The sequence below is a fragment of the Lissotriton helveticus genome, chromosome 5_1 (assembly GCF_964261635.1).
Source record: "Lissotriton helveticus chromosome 5_1, aLisHel1.1, whole genome shotgun sequence".
In the NCBI taxonomy this organism is placed as follows: Eukaryota; Metazoa; Chordata; class Amphibia; order Caudata; family Salamandridae; genus Lissotriton; species Lissotriton helveticus.
Genome location: NC_136065.1, coordinates 663,072,162 through 663,092,556, shown reverse-complemented (window position 1 = coordinate 663,092,556; position 20,395 = coordinate 663,072,162). Strand labels below are relative to the sequence as shown.

At 47.0% G+C, this 20,395-nt stretch overlaps 1 protein-coding gene across 2 annotated transcripts in view; it reads right to left on the bottom strand.

Annotated features, from left to right (window-relative positions):
• SEC31B (SEC31 homolog B, COPII component) overlaps nt 1–20,395 on the bottom strand; it is a 1,031,933-nt gene that overhangs the window by 422,232 nt on the left and 589,306 nt on the right. For both annotated transcript variants that reach the window (XM_078643061.1, XM_078643062.1), the window contains exon 17: nt 7,260–7,405. In XM_078643061.1, the coding sequence (XP_078499187.1) occupies nt 7,260–7,405 (146 nt within the window). The remainder of the gene's footprint in view (nt 1–7,259; nt 7,406–20,395) is intronic.

Below are 20,395 nucleotides of genomic sequence, written 5' to 3'. Positions count from 1 at the left end.
TTCAAAATAATAAAACTGAGGAAGACTTTCATCAGCACGCTTAACCATTCCTCAGTTGGAGCGTCGCGCAAGTTACTACTTGTGTAGCAATATATCTCTAAGAGACATTAATTAGTGATAGATTCCTCACCTTAGTATTCCTTACCTTAAAATATCCCCAGGCATCAGACTGGATCCGTAAAGTTTTGCTTAGCAGTACTCCTGCAGGTCAGTAGGTGGCGTCCTGCGGGTCCAGCTCTGCCACTGGCGTCATCAGCGCCAAGATGATGTCACGGAGAGTACTTGAGCGCGGACGTCAGTTCTGTACACGACTTTCTGAGCCAGGAACATAGAGCATTGCAAGATACTGACCATTGGTGCATTAAACTAGGGCCCTGAAATGGATTACCTTAACCCTAGTAATCAGTTCGCAGAACGGGCAGGATGGGTGGGGCGGTAAGGAATCTATCACTAACTAATGTCTCTTACAGATATATCGTTACACAAGTAGTAACTTGTGCATCTGAAAGAGACACGTTAGTGATAGATTCCTTACCTTAGAATAGATACACCAGCAATACCTACCCCGGTGGTGGGTCTGCGAACAAGATTACACCAGAAAGTCACGGAGAACAGAATGGCCAAAGAAGCTGTCTCTCCGGACCTGACTGTCAAGGCAGTAGTGCTTGGTAAACGTGTGCAGCGAGGCCCACGTAGCTGCCTGACATATGTCCTGCAAGGGAACGCCGCGTTCCAAGGCAGTAGTGGCTGCTGATGCCCTGGTAGAATGGGCACGCAGCCCCAGAGGAGGCTCCTTCTTAGCCAAGGAGTAACATGCTTTGATGCACAGAAGGACCCACCAGGAGATGGTCCGCTTGTGCATAGCCCAACCTTTTTTGGCGACCACGTATCCAACAAAGAGCTGGTCACCCCCCCCCGGGACTGTTGTGTACGCTGCAGATAGAAAGCGAGCGCCCAATTTGGGTCCAGACGGTGGAGCGTCTCCTCCTCCCTAGAGGGATGTGGCGGCGGAAAGAAGGTAGGCAAAGTGATGGTCCGCCCGATGTGGAAGGCCGTGACAACCTTTGGCAGGAAGGAAGGACAGGTTCTCGGAACCACCTTGTCTGGATGAACAGGGAGGAAAGGAGGTTTAGAAGAGAGAGACTGAAGCTCACTCATCCTTCTGGCAAGGGTGATAGCTACCAGGAAAGCCGTCTTGAGAGTGAGAAGACGCAAGGGACAGTTATGAAGGGGCTCAAACGGAGAGCACATCAGAAAGGTCAAGACAAGATTCAAGTCCCACTGAGGCATTATGAAAGGCACGGGTAGAAACTTATGCGTAATGCCTTTGAGGAAACAGTTAACAACCGGGGACTTGAAAAGAGAAGGCTGATCTGGAAGCCATAGAAAGGCAGAGATGGCCAAAAGATAACCCTTGATAGTGCCCAGAGCAGAACCCTGCTGGGCCAAGGAAAGTAGGAACAGAAGAACTTCGGAAAGAGGGGCAGAAAGGGGATCCAAAGCCTTTGCTGTACATCATGCCACAAATTTGTTCCACCTGCAGGCGTATACCGTTTTAGTGGAGGGACGCCTGGCTGCCAAAATAAGATCATAGACTTCGGGAGGAAGGTCGAAAGCCGTCAACTGTCGCCGCTCAATCTCCACGCATGTAGGTGGAGGCTGGACAGGTGTGGGTGCAGGGCCGTCCCCTGCTGCTGCGACAGAAGATCCTCCCGAAGAGGCAGACAGATCGGGGGATCGACCGGCATGCTGAGTAGCTCGGGATACCAGTATCTTTGTGCCACCCGGAGCCACAAGGATAACTTGGGCACGGTCGCGCCTGATCTTCTTCAGCACTCTGGGCAGAAGTGGTAAAGGCGGAAAGGCGTATAACAGACCGCAACTCGACTTGCAACAAAAGGCGTCGCCGAGCGAGCGCCGTCTTGGAAATTCCAACGCGCAGAACTGATGATATTGCGCATTCTCTTCAGTAGCGAATAGATCTAACCAAGGCTCTACCCACTGCTGAAAGAGTCCTTGCGCCACGTCAGAGTTCAGGCGCCATTCGTGATCCATCAAGCACCGGCGGCTGAATTAGTCTGCCCTGGCGTTCAGAGAACCTGCCAGGTGTTGAACCACCAAAGTAACGCCTTGATGTTCCAGCCATGTCCAGAGGCGCAGAGCCTCCTGACATAGGGTCCAGGACACCACCCCGCCCTGTTTTTTGCAATACCACAAGGCGGTGGTGTTGTCCGTGAACACCTGCACCACACTTCCCCAGACAGAGGGAAGGAATGCCTTCAGTGTAAGTCGGAACACCAAATGCTCCAAAGGGTTGATATGGAGCCGGGACTCCGCCAGAGACCAGAGGCCTCTGATCTCTGCCTCTCCCAAGTGGCCTCCCGGGAGACAGCCATGAGAACGCGGGCTTTACGCCGCACTGCTTGTTTCCGGTCCAGGGAAGACATGGCTTGGCAGTTCGGGCTGGACTGTTCCCATGAGGCACAGGGTCAGACTGATTTGCATATAGCCATGTCTGAACTGGGGTGGCAGAGTGGGCTAAAGAACGGTGATGGATTAAACCTAGATCTTTTGACTGGGTGTGAGTGTTTGATTGATTCAGATGCTCCGTCCATCACCACCCCCTTTTGTACCGCTTTTGGCCGCCATAAGTGTGGCAGGGTATGCTCAGACGTGAGTCCCTTGCTCACTTTGCCACTGGATTCAAGCAAGCCGGGCTGAAGACGGCTGGAATGCCAGAAACCGGTCCTCGGAAGCTTGTTTCCGGTCCAGGGAAGACATGGCTTGGCAGTTTGGGCTGGACTGTTCCCATGAGGCACAGGGTCAGACTGATTTGCATATAGCCATGTCTGAACTGGGGTGGCAGAGTGGGCTAAAGAACGGTGATGGATTAAACCCAGATCTTTTGACTGGGTGTGAGTGTTTGATTGATTCAGATGCTCCATCCATCACCACCCCCTTTTGTACCGCCATTACGACGCTGCCATCACAACGCAAGTCGTTACAACAACTTGCGCTGTATGGCGCTAGATACTAAGGAATAGTATATTTACTATTCCAACACCTTCCCTACTGTTCCGTAGGCTGGAGTTGAAATAGTAAATCATACTATTCCAAAATCCAGCGCCTACAGCGCAAGTCGTTGTAACGACTTGCGTTGTAATGGATGCGCCGTAATGGCAGCGCGGTGTTAAAGCCCGCGTTGTCATGACCTACATCCGGCCACTCCATCCCAGGAGGGACACATCCATCACCACTGTGTGCTCCGGTTGGGGAAGGGAGAGGGATCTGCCCCTGACCCAATCTCGATTCGTGAGCCACCACTGCAAATGTCATGCAGCGCCCTCTGAGATGTGGACATGATCGGACAGGTTACCCTGATGCTGTGCCCACTGGAACTTCAGGTCCCACTGCAGAGCCTGCATATCCCATCTGACATGTGTCACCAGCAGGATGCAGGAGGCCATCAGGCCCAGCAGCCGGAGGGTCAAGCTGACTGAAACCCGGGAAAGAGGCCAAAAGATCGGAATCATAGCCTGAATATCCCGGACACGCTAAAACTGTGACAAATCCAGAACCGCTCCGAAGAAGGGGAGCTTCTGAGAGGGACTCAGGTGCGACTTCGGCAAGTTAATGGAGAACCCTAACAAATGCAGGAGGTCGGCCGTAGTCTGAACGTGGCGGACCACTGTCTGGGGCGAGCCCACCTTCAACAACCAGTCGTCTAGGTAGGAGAAGACTGACACCCCTGACCTGCGCAGGTGAGCTGCGACCACCACCATCACTTTCGTGAACACCCGAGGGGCGCTCGTAAGGCCGAAGGGGAGCACGGCACACTGAAAATGCTCCTGGCCTACCGTGCCGGCAGGACTTGGATGTGAAAATAAGCGTCCTGCAAGTCCAACGCCACCATCCAGTCTCAGGGGTCGAGGGCAGCCAGGACCTGAGCCAGAGTCAGTATTTTTAATTTCTAGAAGCGATTGACGTCCCGGAGGTCCAAGATGGGGTGCAGACCCCCTTGTCCTTCTTGGGGACCAGAAAGTAGTGGGACAACCACTCCCTACTTCCTGCCCGGGAATGCACTCAATGGCCCCCTTGGCCAAGAGGGCCATGACTTCCCATTAGAGAAGAAGCAAATGATCCCCTGACATGCGGTGGCACCGAGGTGGCATGGCCGGAGGGGAGGACTGAAAGGGGAGGGAATAACCCTCGCGCATTATTTGCAGCACCCATTCGTCCGACGTGATATCACGCCAGTGGGGGATTTGGTGGTGGATCCTTGCACCCACCGGCGTGGGGTGCTCCACAAAGCACAGACAAGGAAGGTTTGGAGGAAGGAGCAGCGGGGTGGGTGGTGGACTGACCCAGGTGCTGATTCCCCGCCCCGCCCAAGCGGAAGCCGCGGCCACGGCGAAGCAGGGGCTGGGTCTGCACAGGATTGTTGGAGGAAAGTGCCTGGGTACCTCTGCCCTGGCCACGAAAGGAACAAAAACCAGGAGTGGCCGGGTTCTTAGCAGAAAGACCAAAGGATTGGCTGTGGCCCGCGAGTCCTTAAAACACTCCAAGGCACTGTCGGCCTTATCACCAAACAAGCGAGTGCCGTCGAAGGGCATATCCATGAGCGAGCCCTGGACATCGGGCAAGAACCCAGTCGAACGTAACCAGGCGTGGCGTCGCAACGCCTTCATTGTAGACATCGCCCTGCCCAACGAGTCTGCGGTGTCCAAACCACACCAAATGGCAAACTTAGCCGCATCCTTTCCTTCAGCAATCGCTTGGGAAAGGACAGCCTGGACTTCCTCAGGACATTGAGGCAACACCTGAGCAACGGAATCCCACACTGCGTGAGAGTAGCGGCCCAACAAACAGGCGGTGTTCACCGACCGCAGCCCCAAGCTGCCCGAAGAAAACAACCGCTTACCTAACTGATCCAGTCTCTTGGAGTCCTTATCCGGCGGAATTGTGGGAAAGGCACCCTGCGACGTCGAGGCCTGGATGACCAGACTCTCAGGCGTGGGATGGGTGGTCAGAAAGGCAGGGTCGCCGGGCGGTGGCGTCTGGCAACGTTTTTATCCACAGGAGCCCCCGTGGCTGGCCGCGACCAAGTGTCCAAGAGGACGTCAATACGGGGGTCATTGAAGGGAAGCAACGGCTCCGACGAAGTAGAAGCCATTTAGAGCACCTCGTGAGGAGGTTGGTTTTGAGGGCCACCGTGGGGAGGTCTAGATTGAGGGCCTCAGCAGCCTAATGGAGCACCATCGTGTAGGAAGCGCCCTCCTCCATCGTAGGTGGAGGAGAGGCAAACCCCGGGTCAGAAGAGACATCGAGGTTGCCGACGTCCTCCAAGTCGTCTACCCAATCCTGCTCGGAGTCACACTGCCGGGCAAGGGGGTCCTTGGATCCTTCCCAGTCCTCCTCTGCCTCTGGCACCTGAGGGGCTGGTCGTTGCGGCAGGGCCGGAGAAGGCACAAACGGCGTCGGAAACAGCGCCGAGAACGGCGCCGGCCGGGGCCGGATCGGCGCCGCCTCCCAATACGGATCCCTGGCTGGAACAAAATGGTCTGGAACTAGGGCAAGGGCAGAAGGAATGGCACCCAAAGAGGCGCCGAGTGTGGAGCCGAGGACGGCGCCGGAGCCGGCAAAGCTGCACTTCGTGGCGCCGGAGCCAACGGCGTTGGATCCTGTGGCTGGATCCGCTGGTGGAGCCGCCAGGCCGACAGGGTCTGGACACGGGACCGCTGGGTCAGAAGGCGTGCCGGCGAGAGCCCGCGGCCTAAAAAGGCAGTCCATAGCAGCAAGAAACTCTTGCACCTGTTCAGGAGTCGCCGGTGGACCCAGGTAGGGCGGGTAGACTGTGGGACTCCCAGGCTCCAGAGGAGCCGCAGGGGCGAGGAGCGATGGGGGGACGTCGGAGAGCGAACACGCTTCTTCGACTTCTTTTTATGGCGTTGCTTACCCGAATCCGAAGGCGAAGACTTGGAGCCCGAGGAGCGACGTCTCCGGTCCCGCGAGCAGTCCCGGGAACGGCCCCTAGACCCGGAGCAGCGGTGGGACGAATGCCAGACCTCCAGCAACTTCCGGCGCCGCTCCCTCAAGGCCTTTGTGGCCGTGGCTCGACAGTTCCGGGAGTTGTGATCAGTCTCCAGGCAGTAGAGGCAAACATCGTGGGGGTCCGCCACAGACATATTACTGCGGCAGGCCCCACAGGACTTAAAGCCAGGCATCCCTACGTGCACCAGAGAAAAAAAAAAGTGGGAGACAAAAAAGTCTCAAAAGTAGTCAAAAAGTGACTAAGGTACTTGCTCAATCCGGATCTGTGCTTGCTGGCGCGGAAAAAGAAAGAACTGACGTCAGCACGCATGTGTGGTGCCTAAGTACTCTCCGTGACGTCATCTCTGCGCTGACGACGCCAGTGATGGACGCGGAACCACAGGACACCACCTACTGACGGGCAGGGGTAATGCTAAGCAAAACTTTCCGGATCCAGTCTGATGCCTGGGGATATTCAAAGGTAAGGAATACTAAGGTAAGGAATCTATCACTAACGTGTCTCTTTCAGATATTTGCGTTTCACAAGCTGCACCAGCCCCTAGATGGGTGTCCTATTTTGTATTCCCAATGCTTGCAATGCTTCGTGGCACCAGCACTGCAAACTTGAAGAACGAAAAACAGCAGCAATGCATGCTTGGGTAATAAAAACAGGAGGCAGACAGGTGGCAGAGAAAGAGAGTGGTTTCAGAGACACGGAACAAATAGTCTTCGCATTTGGGCAAGCCTGTGTGAGCTCATTAAAGCACTACCTCTAGGCTTTGGCGGTATTACAACGTAATTAAAGTTGAAACATAAAACGGAGTCCCAAACCTCCAATTAATTTTCAGTCACACTGGGGTACAATCTCATATGTGGCCTTACCTTGCCTAGTTTCTGGGTGTCCAGAGTATTACTCATCTCTGACAAACCAATAAGGGTCATTTACATATACGTCTGTGTGCCACCATTTTATAAAGCACAGGTAAAGCAATTCAAAAAGGCTTCAGCGAACCTATCGTTACGCTTAACTGAAGCCTAAAACGTTTTTAAAAACATAAGGCAAAGGCATTTATAGGTGATCTAGTGAAGTATACATTTTAGTTCAAAGAGACCAAGCGAAAACAAAAACGGAAGCTTTGCATTACACGTCATTGTCAATGTGAAAAGTTAACTAACAAAGCTGTAGTTATAGCGCTACAAATTAAAAGTTGTCATGCCTTGAGCCATACCTGTAGCGCCAAAGGAGAGGTCGTCTCGTGGGTTTTCACCCAGCACTCAACCAACCTCTCAATGTTCCCGGAGGAAATGTAACAAAGGCAGGCCTGAGAAGACAGTCTTCCATTCCCTTCCGACTCAAGGCGGGCACCCAAAAGATCTGTGAAAAAACATGAGACGTCCTAAACATCTTGGCCCCAGTAAAACTTAAGCTAGCAGTAGCGTGTTAAGTAAACTCCAAGAAAATAGTAAAGTTTAAAGTATTTATTTCTTAGGATCATCAATCCAAGGAGCAGCTTCCTTCCAGTCATTCCTTCAGTATGAGCGAAGCGAACTGCCCAGCTGATTGAGGAACAACGGAAGGAGCTGGAATGTACAGTGAAAAGTAAACATGTATGACAAAGTACAAACCTCATGCTACAGCACGAGTATACATTCCAAACAAAACAACACTTGCGCTGCTGCACGAGAAAAAGTATTAAAGAAAAAACAACACATCTTCCTCCTTATAAAACTAAATAATAAAAAACACATTGAATAAAATTTAAGATGACACATTGTCACAAATGAAATCTTTTAACCATTTTGGTTTAGTACGAGTACGTACTGTGCGGTCATTAATCACACTATTGTTGTCAGAGACACCCTTGTCAGTATTGTTGACATCTGCTGTTTCAGAGATCTCTGAACTAACACTTGTGCCACCCATCCTGCTCCTTACAGAAGAAGAATTTCCATCAGAGTGCACACAATTGCCAGTATCCTGAGACAACTCAGTATTATGCTAAGTATCGGGAGACAACACAGTTTTACGCTGAGAGCAATCAATATCACAAGAGTTGTTTATCACATATTCAGAGTTAGGAACTGAACTGTTTATCACATCTTCAGAGTTAGGAACTGAACTTCCACTAACACTACTGCCAGCAGGAAGAATATCATCATCAATGAAAAAATATTTATTCTACGATTGGCAAGATATGTACTGATGATGCTGTGTCACAATTATGTCACTATCTTATATATGTGTACGAATCGAACGTAACAAAACAACTAATAAAAGATATTCAAACAAAAAAATCAATGAAAAAATATTTAGATGTACTCCTTGATAAACCTGAACTCTCACTGTTATTATATAAGTGAATGTCACTTTTGAGTACAGCAATACGTTTCAAATTCCACACTTTTCCATCACTCAGCTGAACCGCATTTCTGAAAATCTTAGTTACTTTTAAAGGATCAGAAAACTGACTTTCTCCTTTCTTAACCATCCAAGGTTTCTTAACCTTAACCCATGAACCAACACTGATATCACAAAATTTGGTATTATGTTTCACATCATAAGCCTCTTTGACTTTCAGATGTTTATTCTCAATTCTAGACCTTATCATATCCATAGAAATGCTAGACTGATTATTACTAAACAACCAATCCGGATTACATTTGCTGCGAACTACTCTCCCTCTCATTATCTCAAAAGGTGAAACTCCTAAAACTTCATGCGGAGTAGTTCTGTACATCCAAACAGTTTTAAAAAGTTGTTCTTCCCAATTACAATTATTACTAATTGCAGACTGTATAGCGTTTTTTAAAACCCTATTGAAACGCGCAATCATTCCATTTCCACTTGGGTTATAGAGAGAAGTGGTGCAGTGCCTTATCCCCACTCTCTCAAAATACTCTTTAGAAAACTTTGAAATAAATTGTACCCCATTATCACTTACCAGAAGTGCAGGCAACCCTTCTTCAACAAAAATATCATCCAAAAACTGTACAACAACCTCCGAATTAATCTTCCCAACTACCCTCAAAATAGGCCACCTTGAAAAAAGATCAGTAACAGCAACCACATATTTACTCTGAGAACCAATAGGTCCCATTATATTGATAGCAATACTGTGCCATGGAGATTTTGGTATAATTGGTTCGGCCATTGGAGGTTTTAAAGTGTTTAAACTTTTATCTGAATTTACACACCAAACACAGTTCCTAACAAACCTTTCAATGAATAAATCCATCCCAGGCCACGAAAACCATTGTTTAACTTTCTGCTTGGACTTAACAATTCCTCCATGACCCTCATGACACAACTTGACAATTGTTTCTCTAACACCACTCGGTGGAATAATTTTATCATTCCTCAAAATGTTCCCATTTGATATAGACAATTCATTTCTAACTTCCCACAAGTGCTTTAAATCATCAACCAAAGAACCTTTAGAAGGCCAACCATTTGTGATAAAAGAAGACAATTTCATTCAAATCGTATCTTCTCTATGAAAGAATTTTCCCACAAAATTCTGTCAATATTGGGTAAACCTTGATCATGAACTAAAGCTACTTGTATATTTTCCCATTCATGATCAGAACTGTCAGTGATATTGATCGTCATACGTGACAAAAAATCAGCCACAGTGTTCTCCTTACCAGGTACATACACAATTTTGTAAATATAATCTTGTAATCTTAAAGACATCCTTGCAATTCTCTGAGAGGCATAGAACAAACCTTAAGTTGTCAACAATTTCACCAAAGGTTTATGGTCTGCTTTGAGGACACACGGTTTACCCCAAACATATGCCCTAAAATGTTCCAAAGACCAAATGCAAGCTAAGGTTTCTTTCTCAATAACCGAGAACTTCTCTTCTGTGGGCGAGAGTGCTCTAGAGGCATGAGCGAGAATATGTTCATTCCCACACGAATCAACTTGTGACAATACTCCCCCCAAGCCTTTGTTGCTAGCATCTACTGTGATGCAATTCTCAAGTTCAGGATCAAAAGCAGACAAGGACGGTGCAACAGAAATAGCTCTCTTAATATCTTCAAATTCCCTGTTGCATTCCTCAGACCAAATGAATTTAGAATTGTTTTTGAGTAATTGGTGAATATTAAAAATTCTACTCGAAAAATCTGTCACAAATTTCGAATAAAATTCGACCAATCCAACAAAAGATCTTATTTCATCTTTGTTACTGGGATGTGGAGCACCTAAAACAGAGTTAACCAAAGCTGGTTTCGTAGAAATTCCCTCCCCACTTATTACATGTCCTAAATAAGTGATGGATTTTTCCTCAAATTTGCCCTTACTGTGCTCAACAGTCAACCCTTTTTGTTCCAAGATACCCAAAACTTCTTTAAGTATCATATCATGTTCATGTCTTTCTTTACCGTAAACAAGGATATCATCCTGGAAACAACGCACGTTCTCAAACTTGTTAAAAAGTCGATGCATTAAACGTTGAAAAATAGCTGCGGCCAAAGCCAGTCCAAAAGGCATTCTTTTGTACTGGAAACACCCAGAGGGAGTGATAAATGCTGTTAAAGGTCTGCTTTCTTCGGAAAGGCAAATCTGATGGTAAGCAGCAGATAAGTCAATTGTTGAAAACCAATGTGCGTTTTTGATTAGACTAAGCATTTCTGAAATTTTCGGTAAAGGAAACTTATCTACTACAATATTATTGTTGAGATGCCTCAAATCAATGCATAATCTCAACTTACCATTGCTACGGCGTGCCACCACAATTGGTGAAATCCACTGTGAGGATTCTATAGGTTCAATAATGTCAGCTTTCACAAGTTTCTCTAACTCAAGTTCAACCTCTTTCCTTAAACAAATGGGAATGTTTCTTACCTTATGTATCTTTGGGCAGGCATCAGGTTTTAAAACTATATTATGAGTAAAATCATTTAATTTGCCAATACATTTACTAAAAAGCTTCGGAAATGTGTTAAGAGTTCCCTCCAGAAACAGTGTATTATCATCTATGAGCATGACTGGCTCATTACTATTGGGATTGAGAATGATCCCAAGATTGCCTTGATCTCTCCATCCCAATACTGATGGACCTTTTCTAGACATGTATATTTTCCCAAAGGACTCCCTTCCTTTGAATTTAAAAAGAAGTTGTCTGAATTCCAGCATATCTATTTTCTCTCCAGAATATCCTTCAGGATTGATATCGGGAGGGGATAATTGTCTACCTAGTTTCTTGACAAATTTTTTATTCCAAACATCCTCGCTGACAATTGTCCACGGGGATCCGGAATCTGCATAAATCTGAATATCAATACCACCGAGAGACATTAAACATATAGATTTCTTCAACTTGTCTCCGGACTTATCAACAATATTCATTAAAAACATCTCCTTATGTTCAAAACTATTACTGTTAGGACCCATGCTGTCTGCAACTGTATGTGAAGAAAGTTTCTTAATTAAACTACTGTCTTCATCTGAACTGGAATTAACATCCTCAATACACTTAACCTTAACAGACTTCTTCCTATAGCATACTTTTGCAAAATGACCAATGATATTACAATTAGTACACTTCTGTTTTAAAGCAGGGCATAATTTGTTAGCAGCCAAGTGAGAACTGCTGCCACAACGGAAACATTTTAAGTTCTCATTTTTTTAATGAATCCTGCTTAAATTATTTAAAACTAGACTTTTTATCCTTGTCATGAGATTTGCCTCTAATTTTGTTAACAGTTGCAGTTTCAATTTTTCCATTTTTTTCTTCCACCCTTGTTTCATTCTTCAAAGCTTTGGCACTACGACTAGATAACTCCGCTTTTTTAACAATAGCAAGAATATCTTTAAGTTCCAAATCGCCATTAATCCACAAGTGTTCCTGAATAGAGGAATCTTTGCCGTGCATAACCACTTGGTCTCTAATGAGTTGATCTTCCAAATGGTCAAATTTACAATCGTCAGCAATTAATCTTAAAGCGGAAACATATTCATCCACAGTTTCCTCAGATTGTTGTTTCCTATGAAAAAACTTGTATCTAGTGATGCCAATGCACACTTTAGGAGCAAAATGGTTGTCGAAATCTTTCAAAATTGCTAGAAACTCATTAATGTCACCACTAATAGTTCCTCTCTGCATTCGTTCATATGCTTTAATCCCTGCTGGACCAATTGAATACAAAAATAAAGTCTTCTTCCTCTCTGCAGACATTTTCCCATCCAAATCAATAGCTTTTATGAAATTTAAAAAATAAGATTTCCATTCAAGCCATTTAATTGTTGGCTCAACTCCAGAACACCAAAATAGTTGAGGGGGTTGAATTGTATAACTTTGCTGTGCTGCCATATTTAAATAAAGTCAAATTAGAGCAGTCACTGACAAAAGTTACATTAAAGTAAAATAAATTAAAATTATACCGTGTATTAGACTGAGGAATAGCTGCTCCCAATACGTTTTATAAAGATTAAAAACAAAAGAAATGTAGAACGGTTTCTTCTGTCTTTAAGCTCAGCTACATGCCAACGTTGTTATGCACCGATAATTCTGAAATCCTTTATTTCCGATGTTGTCTGAAAATTCAAAATGGCGGCACGTAATGACCCCTTGCGTGACCTGACGTTAATATACGTAATTGCACCTGAGCGCAGAGCGTAATCCATCATAGCGTCACACTCCAGGAATTACCACACTCGAATCTGACAACAACATTCGGATCCTTGTGAGCGAACAGCTGGTGCGCACGCTGAAGGTTAAAAGATGCACTTTAGAGTACAAGACGGAGTGAGTAAACACTCTTTAAATATACAAAGTCTTACCGCACAGCAATCCGGAAAGCAAAATATAGAAAATGTAATCCACTTTCCCAAATCGCGAACAGTAGCAAGTTCTTGAACGTTGGTCGTGCTCGTAGATGAGATGAAAATAAATTACGTGAAAACGCAAATAAATCCGAAAAATTGGTTCTTCACAAAGTCCTCGTCGCCACTTTGTTAAGTAAACTCCAAGAAAATAGTAAGGTTTAAAGTATTTATTTCTTAGGATCATCAATCCAAGGAGCAGCTTCCTTCCAGTCCTTCCTTCAGTATGAGCGAAGCAAACTGCCCAGCTGATTGAGGAACAACGGAAGGAGCTGGAATGTACAGTGAAAAGTAAACATGTATGACAAAGTACAAACCTCATGCTACAGCACGAGTACACATTCCAAACAAAACAATGTGGTGACGGTCTAGTCTTGCCGTGTGCGCAGAGACCGGAACCGGAAGGGTGGCCATTTTAGTTAGCCGCCGAACCAGAGTGTTAAGGAGCGTTTTCCCCGGCGCTCCGAGGTAATAAAGATATTAAGAACTTTACAGCGAAAACGCATATTATTTATGGTGCGAGCACCCCTCCACAAATGGCGACGAGGCGGGATCTGTAAATACTAAGGACCCACAATCAAAGACGAAACTGAAAAATAAGAAGAGAAAAAAAAAAAATCCAGGGAGAGCCCCGGAATCAGACACCTCGGAGCGCGGCAGAGGGTGAGCGGCGAACGGGGCCACAAGACGGTCCACGGGGGCACGTGAGCAGTAGCCTGGCCACGGCAACCACCGCGCAGCAGCGCAACGCCGCAGAAACCGCTGAGGCGGCCAGCGAGAGAAGGGATACAAGGAAAACCCAGGCGGGGTGTGGACACAGGCCACAGGAGGCAGCACTAACGGAGGAGGGTCACAGAACCACACGACGCTCCACACCACGTTACAACACTGCTGGGGGCGCCGCCATAACTCACCTCACTCTAGGGGCGATTTAGGGCACGGAGGTCAGACCGACCACACTGGGCAGCAATCCTGGAAGCCCGTGGGGCGACAAGCAGCGACGACAGCAGCCGAAACCCGGAAAGAGGAGAAGAGCAGAGGCAAGCGCCAGGCAGCCCGCCAGGCGGTGACGGACAAGCGCAGGCTCAGCGACAGGGCAACGAAAGGATGGCAACACCTTCCACATCACTCACCAGCATGGTGCCGTTCCTGCCGAAAAGAGGAGAACCCACGATGCCGTGGGAAGACTGGAAGAGGTACTTCCTAAATTATTTGTCGGCTTTAGAGGAGGAGAGCGAAGCCGAATACTCCAGCCCACGTAGGAAGAAGATACTACTGCATAATCTGGGGCCGGAGGGCATAAGAGTGTACGACAACATCGTGAAAGTCACTAGGCAAGCGACGGACACGGACATATTCCAACACGCAATTGAAGATCTAGATGCTTACTACAGGCCGGTAGTGTGTGTGGCCATAGACCGATGCAATTTCTTCCAGAGGAAGCAGGAGAGCGGCGAAACCATCGATGAATACGTGGCAGCCCTACAGAAACTGGCCTTGACGTGCAGGTTCGGGGCACTACATGACGAACTGGTAAGAGATCAAATCATCATGCATACATCCAACACCACAGTACAGGAGAAACTGTGGGTTAACGGAGATGTGCCACTTAAGGAGGTATGGGCCTTAGTGAAGAAGGTGGAATTATCTAAGCGATGTGCGGAGGCAGCCAGGAAGGACACAGGTGGCAAACAGACAGTATGCAGAGTAATGGTGAATAACAAAGGGGACAAAACCAAACAAATGGGACCACCCAGAAGCCAATACTCGAAAAGAAACCAGCAGGTGCTGGAGTGACGCAGAAAAACAATTGGGAAAGAAAAGCAAGTTGCTACTGGTGCAGAAGCACAGCACACGCAGGAAATGACAAAGTATGTCCAGCGTTCAAAGCAAAATGTGCATACTGTGGGATATTTGGCCATTACGAAAAAGTCTGCAGACGAAAGCCCAGAGGAGCAGCGGTCAAGTACATCGACCAAGGTAGCGCTGACGAGGAGGAGGCGCAAGGTGGAGAAGAGTACGGTGAAGAAGTTCTCTATATAGAGGAGGAGGTGTTGGTCGTGGACTACAAAGGGTCCAGCAAACCCGTGCTGAAAATGAATATAGGAGGTGTGACGATCGACATAGTAGCAGACTCAGGGTCACCCATCACGAGTGTGCAAAGGAAGGTATGGGAAGAAGAATTCCAGGAGGCCATAAAGATGGAACTACGTCCCATGGATGTGAGACCCGTCACCTACACGGGACAAACGATACCCATGGTGGGGTATTGCCCGTTAATGTTTGAGTTCAGAGGACACCAAGCCGAGTGCAAGCTGTATGTATCGGAAAAAGGGCCTTCGGTGGTAGGATGGAAAGACCAAGGTGTCTTGGGCATCAAACTCAATCCGGGAGGAGTGGAGAAGGTAATGCTAACAGACACGGAACAAAGCTACGAGGGAGGAGCGTGGAGGAGAGAGTACCCAGAAGTTTTCAGCGGGAAGATAGGAAAACTAACGAAGTTCACGCACATGATACACTTGAAAGATGGAGCTAAACCCGTAAGCCACAAGTCCAGAAACATTCCGTTCCGTTCCGTTGCCGCGAAGCGGTACAAGAAGAATTAGAAAGATTAGAGAAAAGTGGCATAAAAAGGCCATCGAAAGTGCGGAATGGCTATCACCCTTAGTTGTAGCACAAAAACCCAACGGGAAGGTGAGATTGTGCGTGGACCTCAGAGAGCTAAATAAAAACATTCTTATCGACAAGTTCCCACTACCACGCATCAACGAGATGCTCACAAAAACCAAAGGAATAAAGTGGTTTTCCACGGTGGACCTATCCTCAGCGTACCAACAGATAGCGTTGCACCCCACATGCAGCCACCTCACATCCTTCATCACACCGTTTGGGTGTTATAAATTTGTGAGGATGCTGTTTGGGCTGGCATCAGCGGCCGCAGTCTTCCAAAAACTGATGCACAAAATGTTCCAAAAGGTGGAAGGAGTACAGTACTTCCAAGACGACATACTCATAATGGGGAAGTCTAAACCTGAACACAACGACAAACTACATGCGGTTCTGGAAATACTACAGAAGAATGAACTCACGGCTGAGTGGGGGAAGTGCCGGTTTGGTGTGCAATCTGTAACATACCTAGGACATGAAATCAGTGAAAAAGGTATTGAGCCCAAGAGAGACAACATAGAGGCGATAAAAGATGCACCAGTCCCCTCAAGGAAAGAAGATGTCAGGCCATTCCTGGGAATGGCAGAATTTTATAGCAAGTTCATCTCACACTTTGCGACAAAAACCCATCATCTTCGACAACTGCTGAAAGAGAAAAACGGCTTTAAATGGGGCAAGGAAGAACAAGAGGAGTTTGAGGCTTTGAAAGCAGAGATGGGCGCGTCTATACCACTCAAAGGCTTTGACCAGACTGCCGCATCGATATTAACCACGGACGCCAGCGACAGAGGGCTGGGAGCAGTGCTTATGCAGAATTCGAGTACAGGAGAAATCTCTACGGTTTGTTTTGCGTCCAGATCCTTGGCGCCCAACGAAGAAAAGTTCAGTGTAATAGAAAAGGAGATGTTGGCCGTGGTATGGGCAATGGAACGTTTTAGACAATTCCTATGGGGAGCTAAATTCTTAGTACGAACAGATCACAAACCCCTGATAAAGGTAATGACCTCAAATGGACACGCAAACGCGACACCTCGCATAGCAAAAATGACACTAAGACTGTTAGACTATGTGTATGATGTGGAGTACATACCAGGTCCCAGAAATAAAGTTGTGGATTTCTTGAGCAGAGCGGCGGTCAAGGAAGGAGCGGACGAACAGGAACCCCCGGATGGGAAGGGTACATGGTGGCAACCATGCAAGACTTAGAACAAGTCATCAGTGAACAGGAATGGACAGAGGCGTACAGACAAGACGAGACCTTAGAGGCAGTAAAAGGGTATGTGACACACGGATGGCCGGACAAAAGACACCTGGACAGCCAGATGAGGAAGTATTGGGAGGTTAGAGAAGAGCTGTCGATCGGGGAGAACCCCACGTTCTGGTTGAGGGGGGACAAAGTGATTCCTCCCCTGAAATTGATAGACCACCTGATGGCAATACTGCACGAAGGGCATCAAGGGATTTCGAAGACCAAGGCATTGGCGAAACAGGCATACTGGTGGCCGGCGATGGATGCCCAAGTTGAGAGATACGAGCGGATGTGTGAATCGTGTTCCTGAGCAGACAGTCTCAAACCTTGATAAGGCCACCGTTAGGCAAATTCCCAACGCCCAGCCATCCGTGGGAAATGGTATCCATCGACATCGTAGGTCCCATCCTCAACACCAAAGGAGTGCAGAAATACGCCATTGTGATGGTGGACAGGTACTCAAAGTGGCCTGAGGTGGAAGTAAGAGAAACAGTAGACACAGACGCAGTGTTATCATTCCTGAATGCCGTATTCGTAAAGGAAGGGATACCTAAGGTTATAACCTGCGACAATGGACCGCAATTTGTATCCGCCAAATGGGAGGCGTTCATGACCCGGAATGGAATAGAGGTAAAGCACACTCCCATCTACCACCCAGCGGGCAATGGCTTGGCCGAACAATTTAACAGAGTGATCATGGGGACCATCCAAGCAGCAATCAGTGCTGGTCAAGACTGGGAGAAGGAACTGCCTAAAATGTTATGGGCATACCGCATCACTCCAGGAAGCACAGGATACAGTCCCTTCAAAGTATTGAAGGGAAGAGAACCGTTCACCAAGGACAATCTAGCATGGAGGCACATGGTTTTGCAAAGCAAGTGGTCGCCCGCAGTGGTGAAATGGAACATAGAGAAGGCGCAAGAAATATACGCCGAACATTACAACAAAAGGCGCAGCGTGCAAGGAGTGACCTTAGAGAAGGGAGATTGGGTGAGAGTGAAGGTATCGACGATGAAAAGGAAAGGAGAAAGCAAATTGACTCCACCCCTCAAAGTCATTGAACCGTATGCACGATCAGCCTTGTTGAGCGATGGAAAAGTGTGGTCCCTAGACCGGATGGCGAAATGTAACAAGATCCTAAATTGGGAGACGGCAATGGAAGAGGAACGGTGCCCCGAAGGAGGCACGGAAGAGCTAGGCAGCGGAGAAATAGAGAAGGAGATGAGAAATGAGAGCGAGCAAGGCAACACCAAGGAAGGAGGCAACAACATCAGAGGGGAAGAGACGACCAGGAAGGGGAGTAGGAATGAGCAGGAACAGAGTCAACGAGAATGTGAGCAAGGAAGCCACGAGGAGAGAAGTTGGCAGGACACAGCCCACAGTGTCAGCGTGGGAGCGAGTGAGAAGGGAGCGGTGAGAACGAGAGCAGGCAGAGTTGTAAGAGTCCCCAATAAGTTTGAGGACTTTACCATGAGCATCAAGTAAGACTGTTCCTTTCTACAGCTTTAATATTGTATGGGCTAAAGGAGGGAGATATGTGGTGACGGTCTAGTCTTGCCACGTGGGCGGAGACCGGAACCGGAAGGGCGGCCATTTTAGTTAGCGGCCGAACCCGAGTGTTAAGGAGCGTTTTCTCCGGCGCTCCGAGGTAATAAAGATAATAAAGATATTAAGAACTTTACCGCGACTACGCATATTATTTATGGTGCGAGCACCCCTCCACAAACAACACTCGCGCTGCTGCACGAGAAAAGGTATTAAAGAAAACACAACATAGCGCATAGACGCAAGCCGAGTACGAGCCAATAGAAAATAGTGCGAGTCAAGCTGAATGCCACACAAGATGAAGGGGGCTAATAATGTTAAAAAAACAACAAGATTCCAGAAGGTGGACATTAGACAGATCGCTACTACAACAGGAGGAAATAAGGGGAGATCTGAGGAGACAAATGGAGGAATATTTTGTGTTTAACAAGGCTACTGCTCCTGAACAAATAGTGTGGGAAGCTTTCAAGACCTACTTAAGGGGTTTATTTACCACTATAATGATTAAGAGAAGTAAGAATAGGAAGGAAACAGAGAGGAACTCATTACAGGAGATTAAGCAAAAGGAGCAACAACTGCAGAAAGCTTCACTCGAACAACATGCCAACATACACATTTTACAACAAGAATTAGAAAATTTGAAAGCGAAATATCAAGCGAATCTTGATAAGATCATCAAAGAAAAATGGGATTCAAGTAAACTTAGCAACTTCTCATATGGGGAAAAATGTGGCCGCCTTCTTGCATGGAAGGCTAGGTCTGATAGAGCAAGAAAACAAATCAACGGCCTTAAAGTGCAAAGCTCTGGTGATGTCTCTTATGCTAATGAGGTAATATCGGAAGAGGCAAGAAGATACATGCAGACCCTATATTCTGAAACCAAGGATAAATCTAATCTGGTTGTAGATGGATGGTTGGAGGGGGTCAGACTTCCGCAGTGTCAGGAGGACGATTTTGACTTTGTAAGATCTGAGATAAAAGAGGGGGAAGTCCAAAGTCAGATGAAGAAGATGGCAAAAGGAAAAGCTGCAGGCCCGGATGGACTCCCTGTGGAGGTATATCAAATTGGTGCGGAGATAATTGTCCCAGTTCTCACTTCTTTGTTTAACAAAATATATCTGGCTGGTGAACCTATTCCAAAGACCTGGTTGGAGGCCTCAGTTGCTTTAATCCTGAAGCCGAATAAGGACCCCCTGACTATTGAATCATATAGGCCGATCTCCCTGCTGAACACTGACTACAAAATTTTTGCAGGAGTTTTAGCGGCGAGGCTGGCCAAAGTGATTAAAACCATTGTACATGAGGATCAGAGGGGTTTCATGCCAGGTAGGCAGATTAACGAGCTGACTTTTCAGGCCATCACAGCAATAGACTATGCTACTGATAAGAAACTTCCGTTGACTATTGTAGCAATAGATGCCGCAAAGGCATTCGATCAGGTAAATTGGGATTATCTCTGGGATGTACTGTCCGCATTCGGCTTACCTATTAACTTTATCACCTCTATAAAAGCATTGTACCTGAACCCAAAGGCAAGGATTTTTGTGAATGGGACGCTCACAGATTGGGTTCAAATATCAAGGGGCACTAGGCAGGGGTGCCCCCTTTCCCCCCTATTGTTCAATTTATATATCGAGCCATTAGTGAATAAATTAAGGGCAGATCATTTAATAAAACCCTTTTCCATAACCGATCTGGATCTAAAATTCGCCCTATATGCAGATGACCTTTTAATGTTCACTTCCAATCCTGAGGTAGCAATACCTAGACTTTTTGAACATGCAGAAGCTTTTGGAAAGACCTCTGGATATAGAATAAATAAGGATAAAACGGAAATCATGCAATGGAATCAGGAGGTAGTGTTGCCTGAAGCAAAATTAAGGATGAGGTACCCTTGGGATCCAGTTAGTCCAGGACATTACTCAGATATCGAAAGTTAATCTGGACAAGGTGTATAAGGAAATCTGTGGACAATTACAGCGTTGGTCCGGGCTCCCATTAAACATCTTCGGGAGGGTTAATCTTATAAAGATGATTATACTACCAAAGGTAACTTTCCTGTTTAACTCAATACC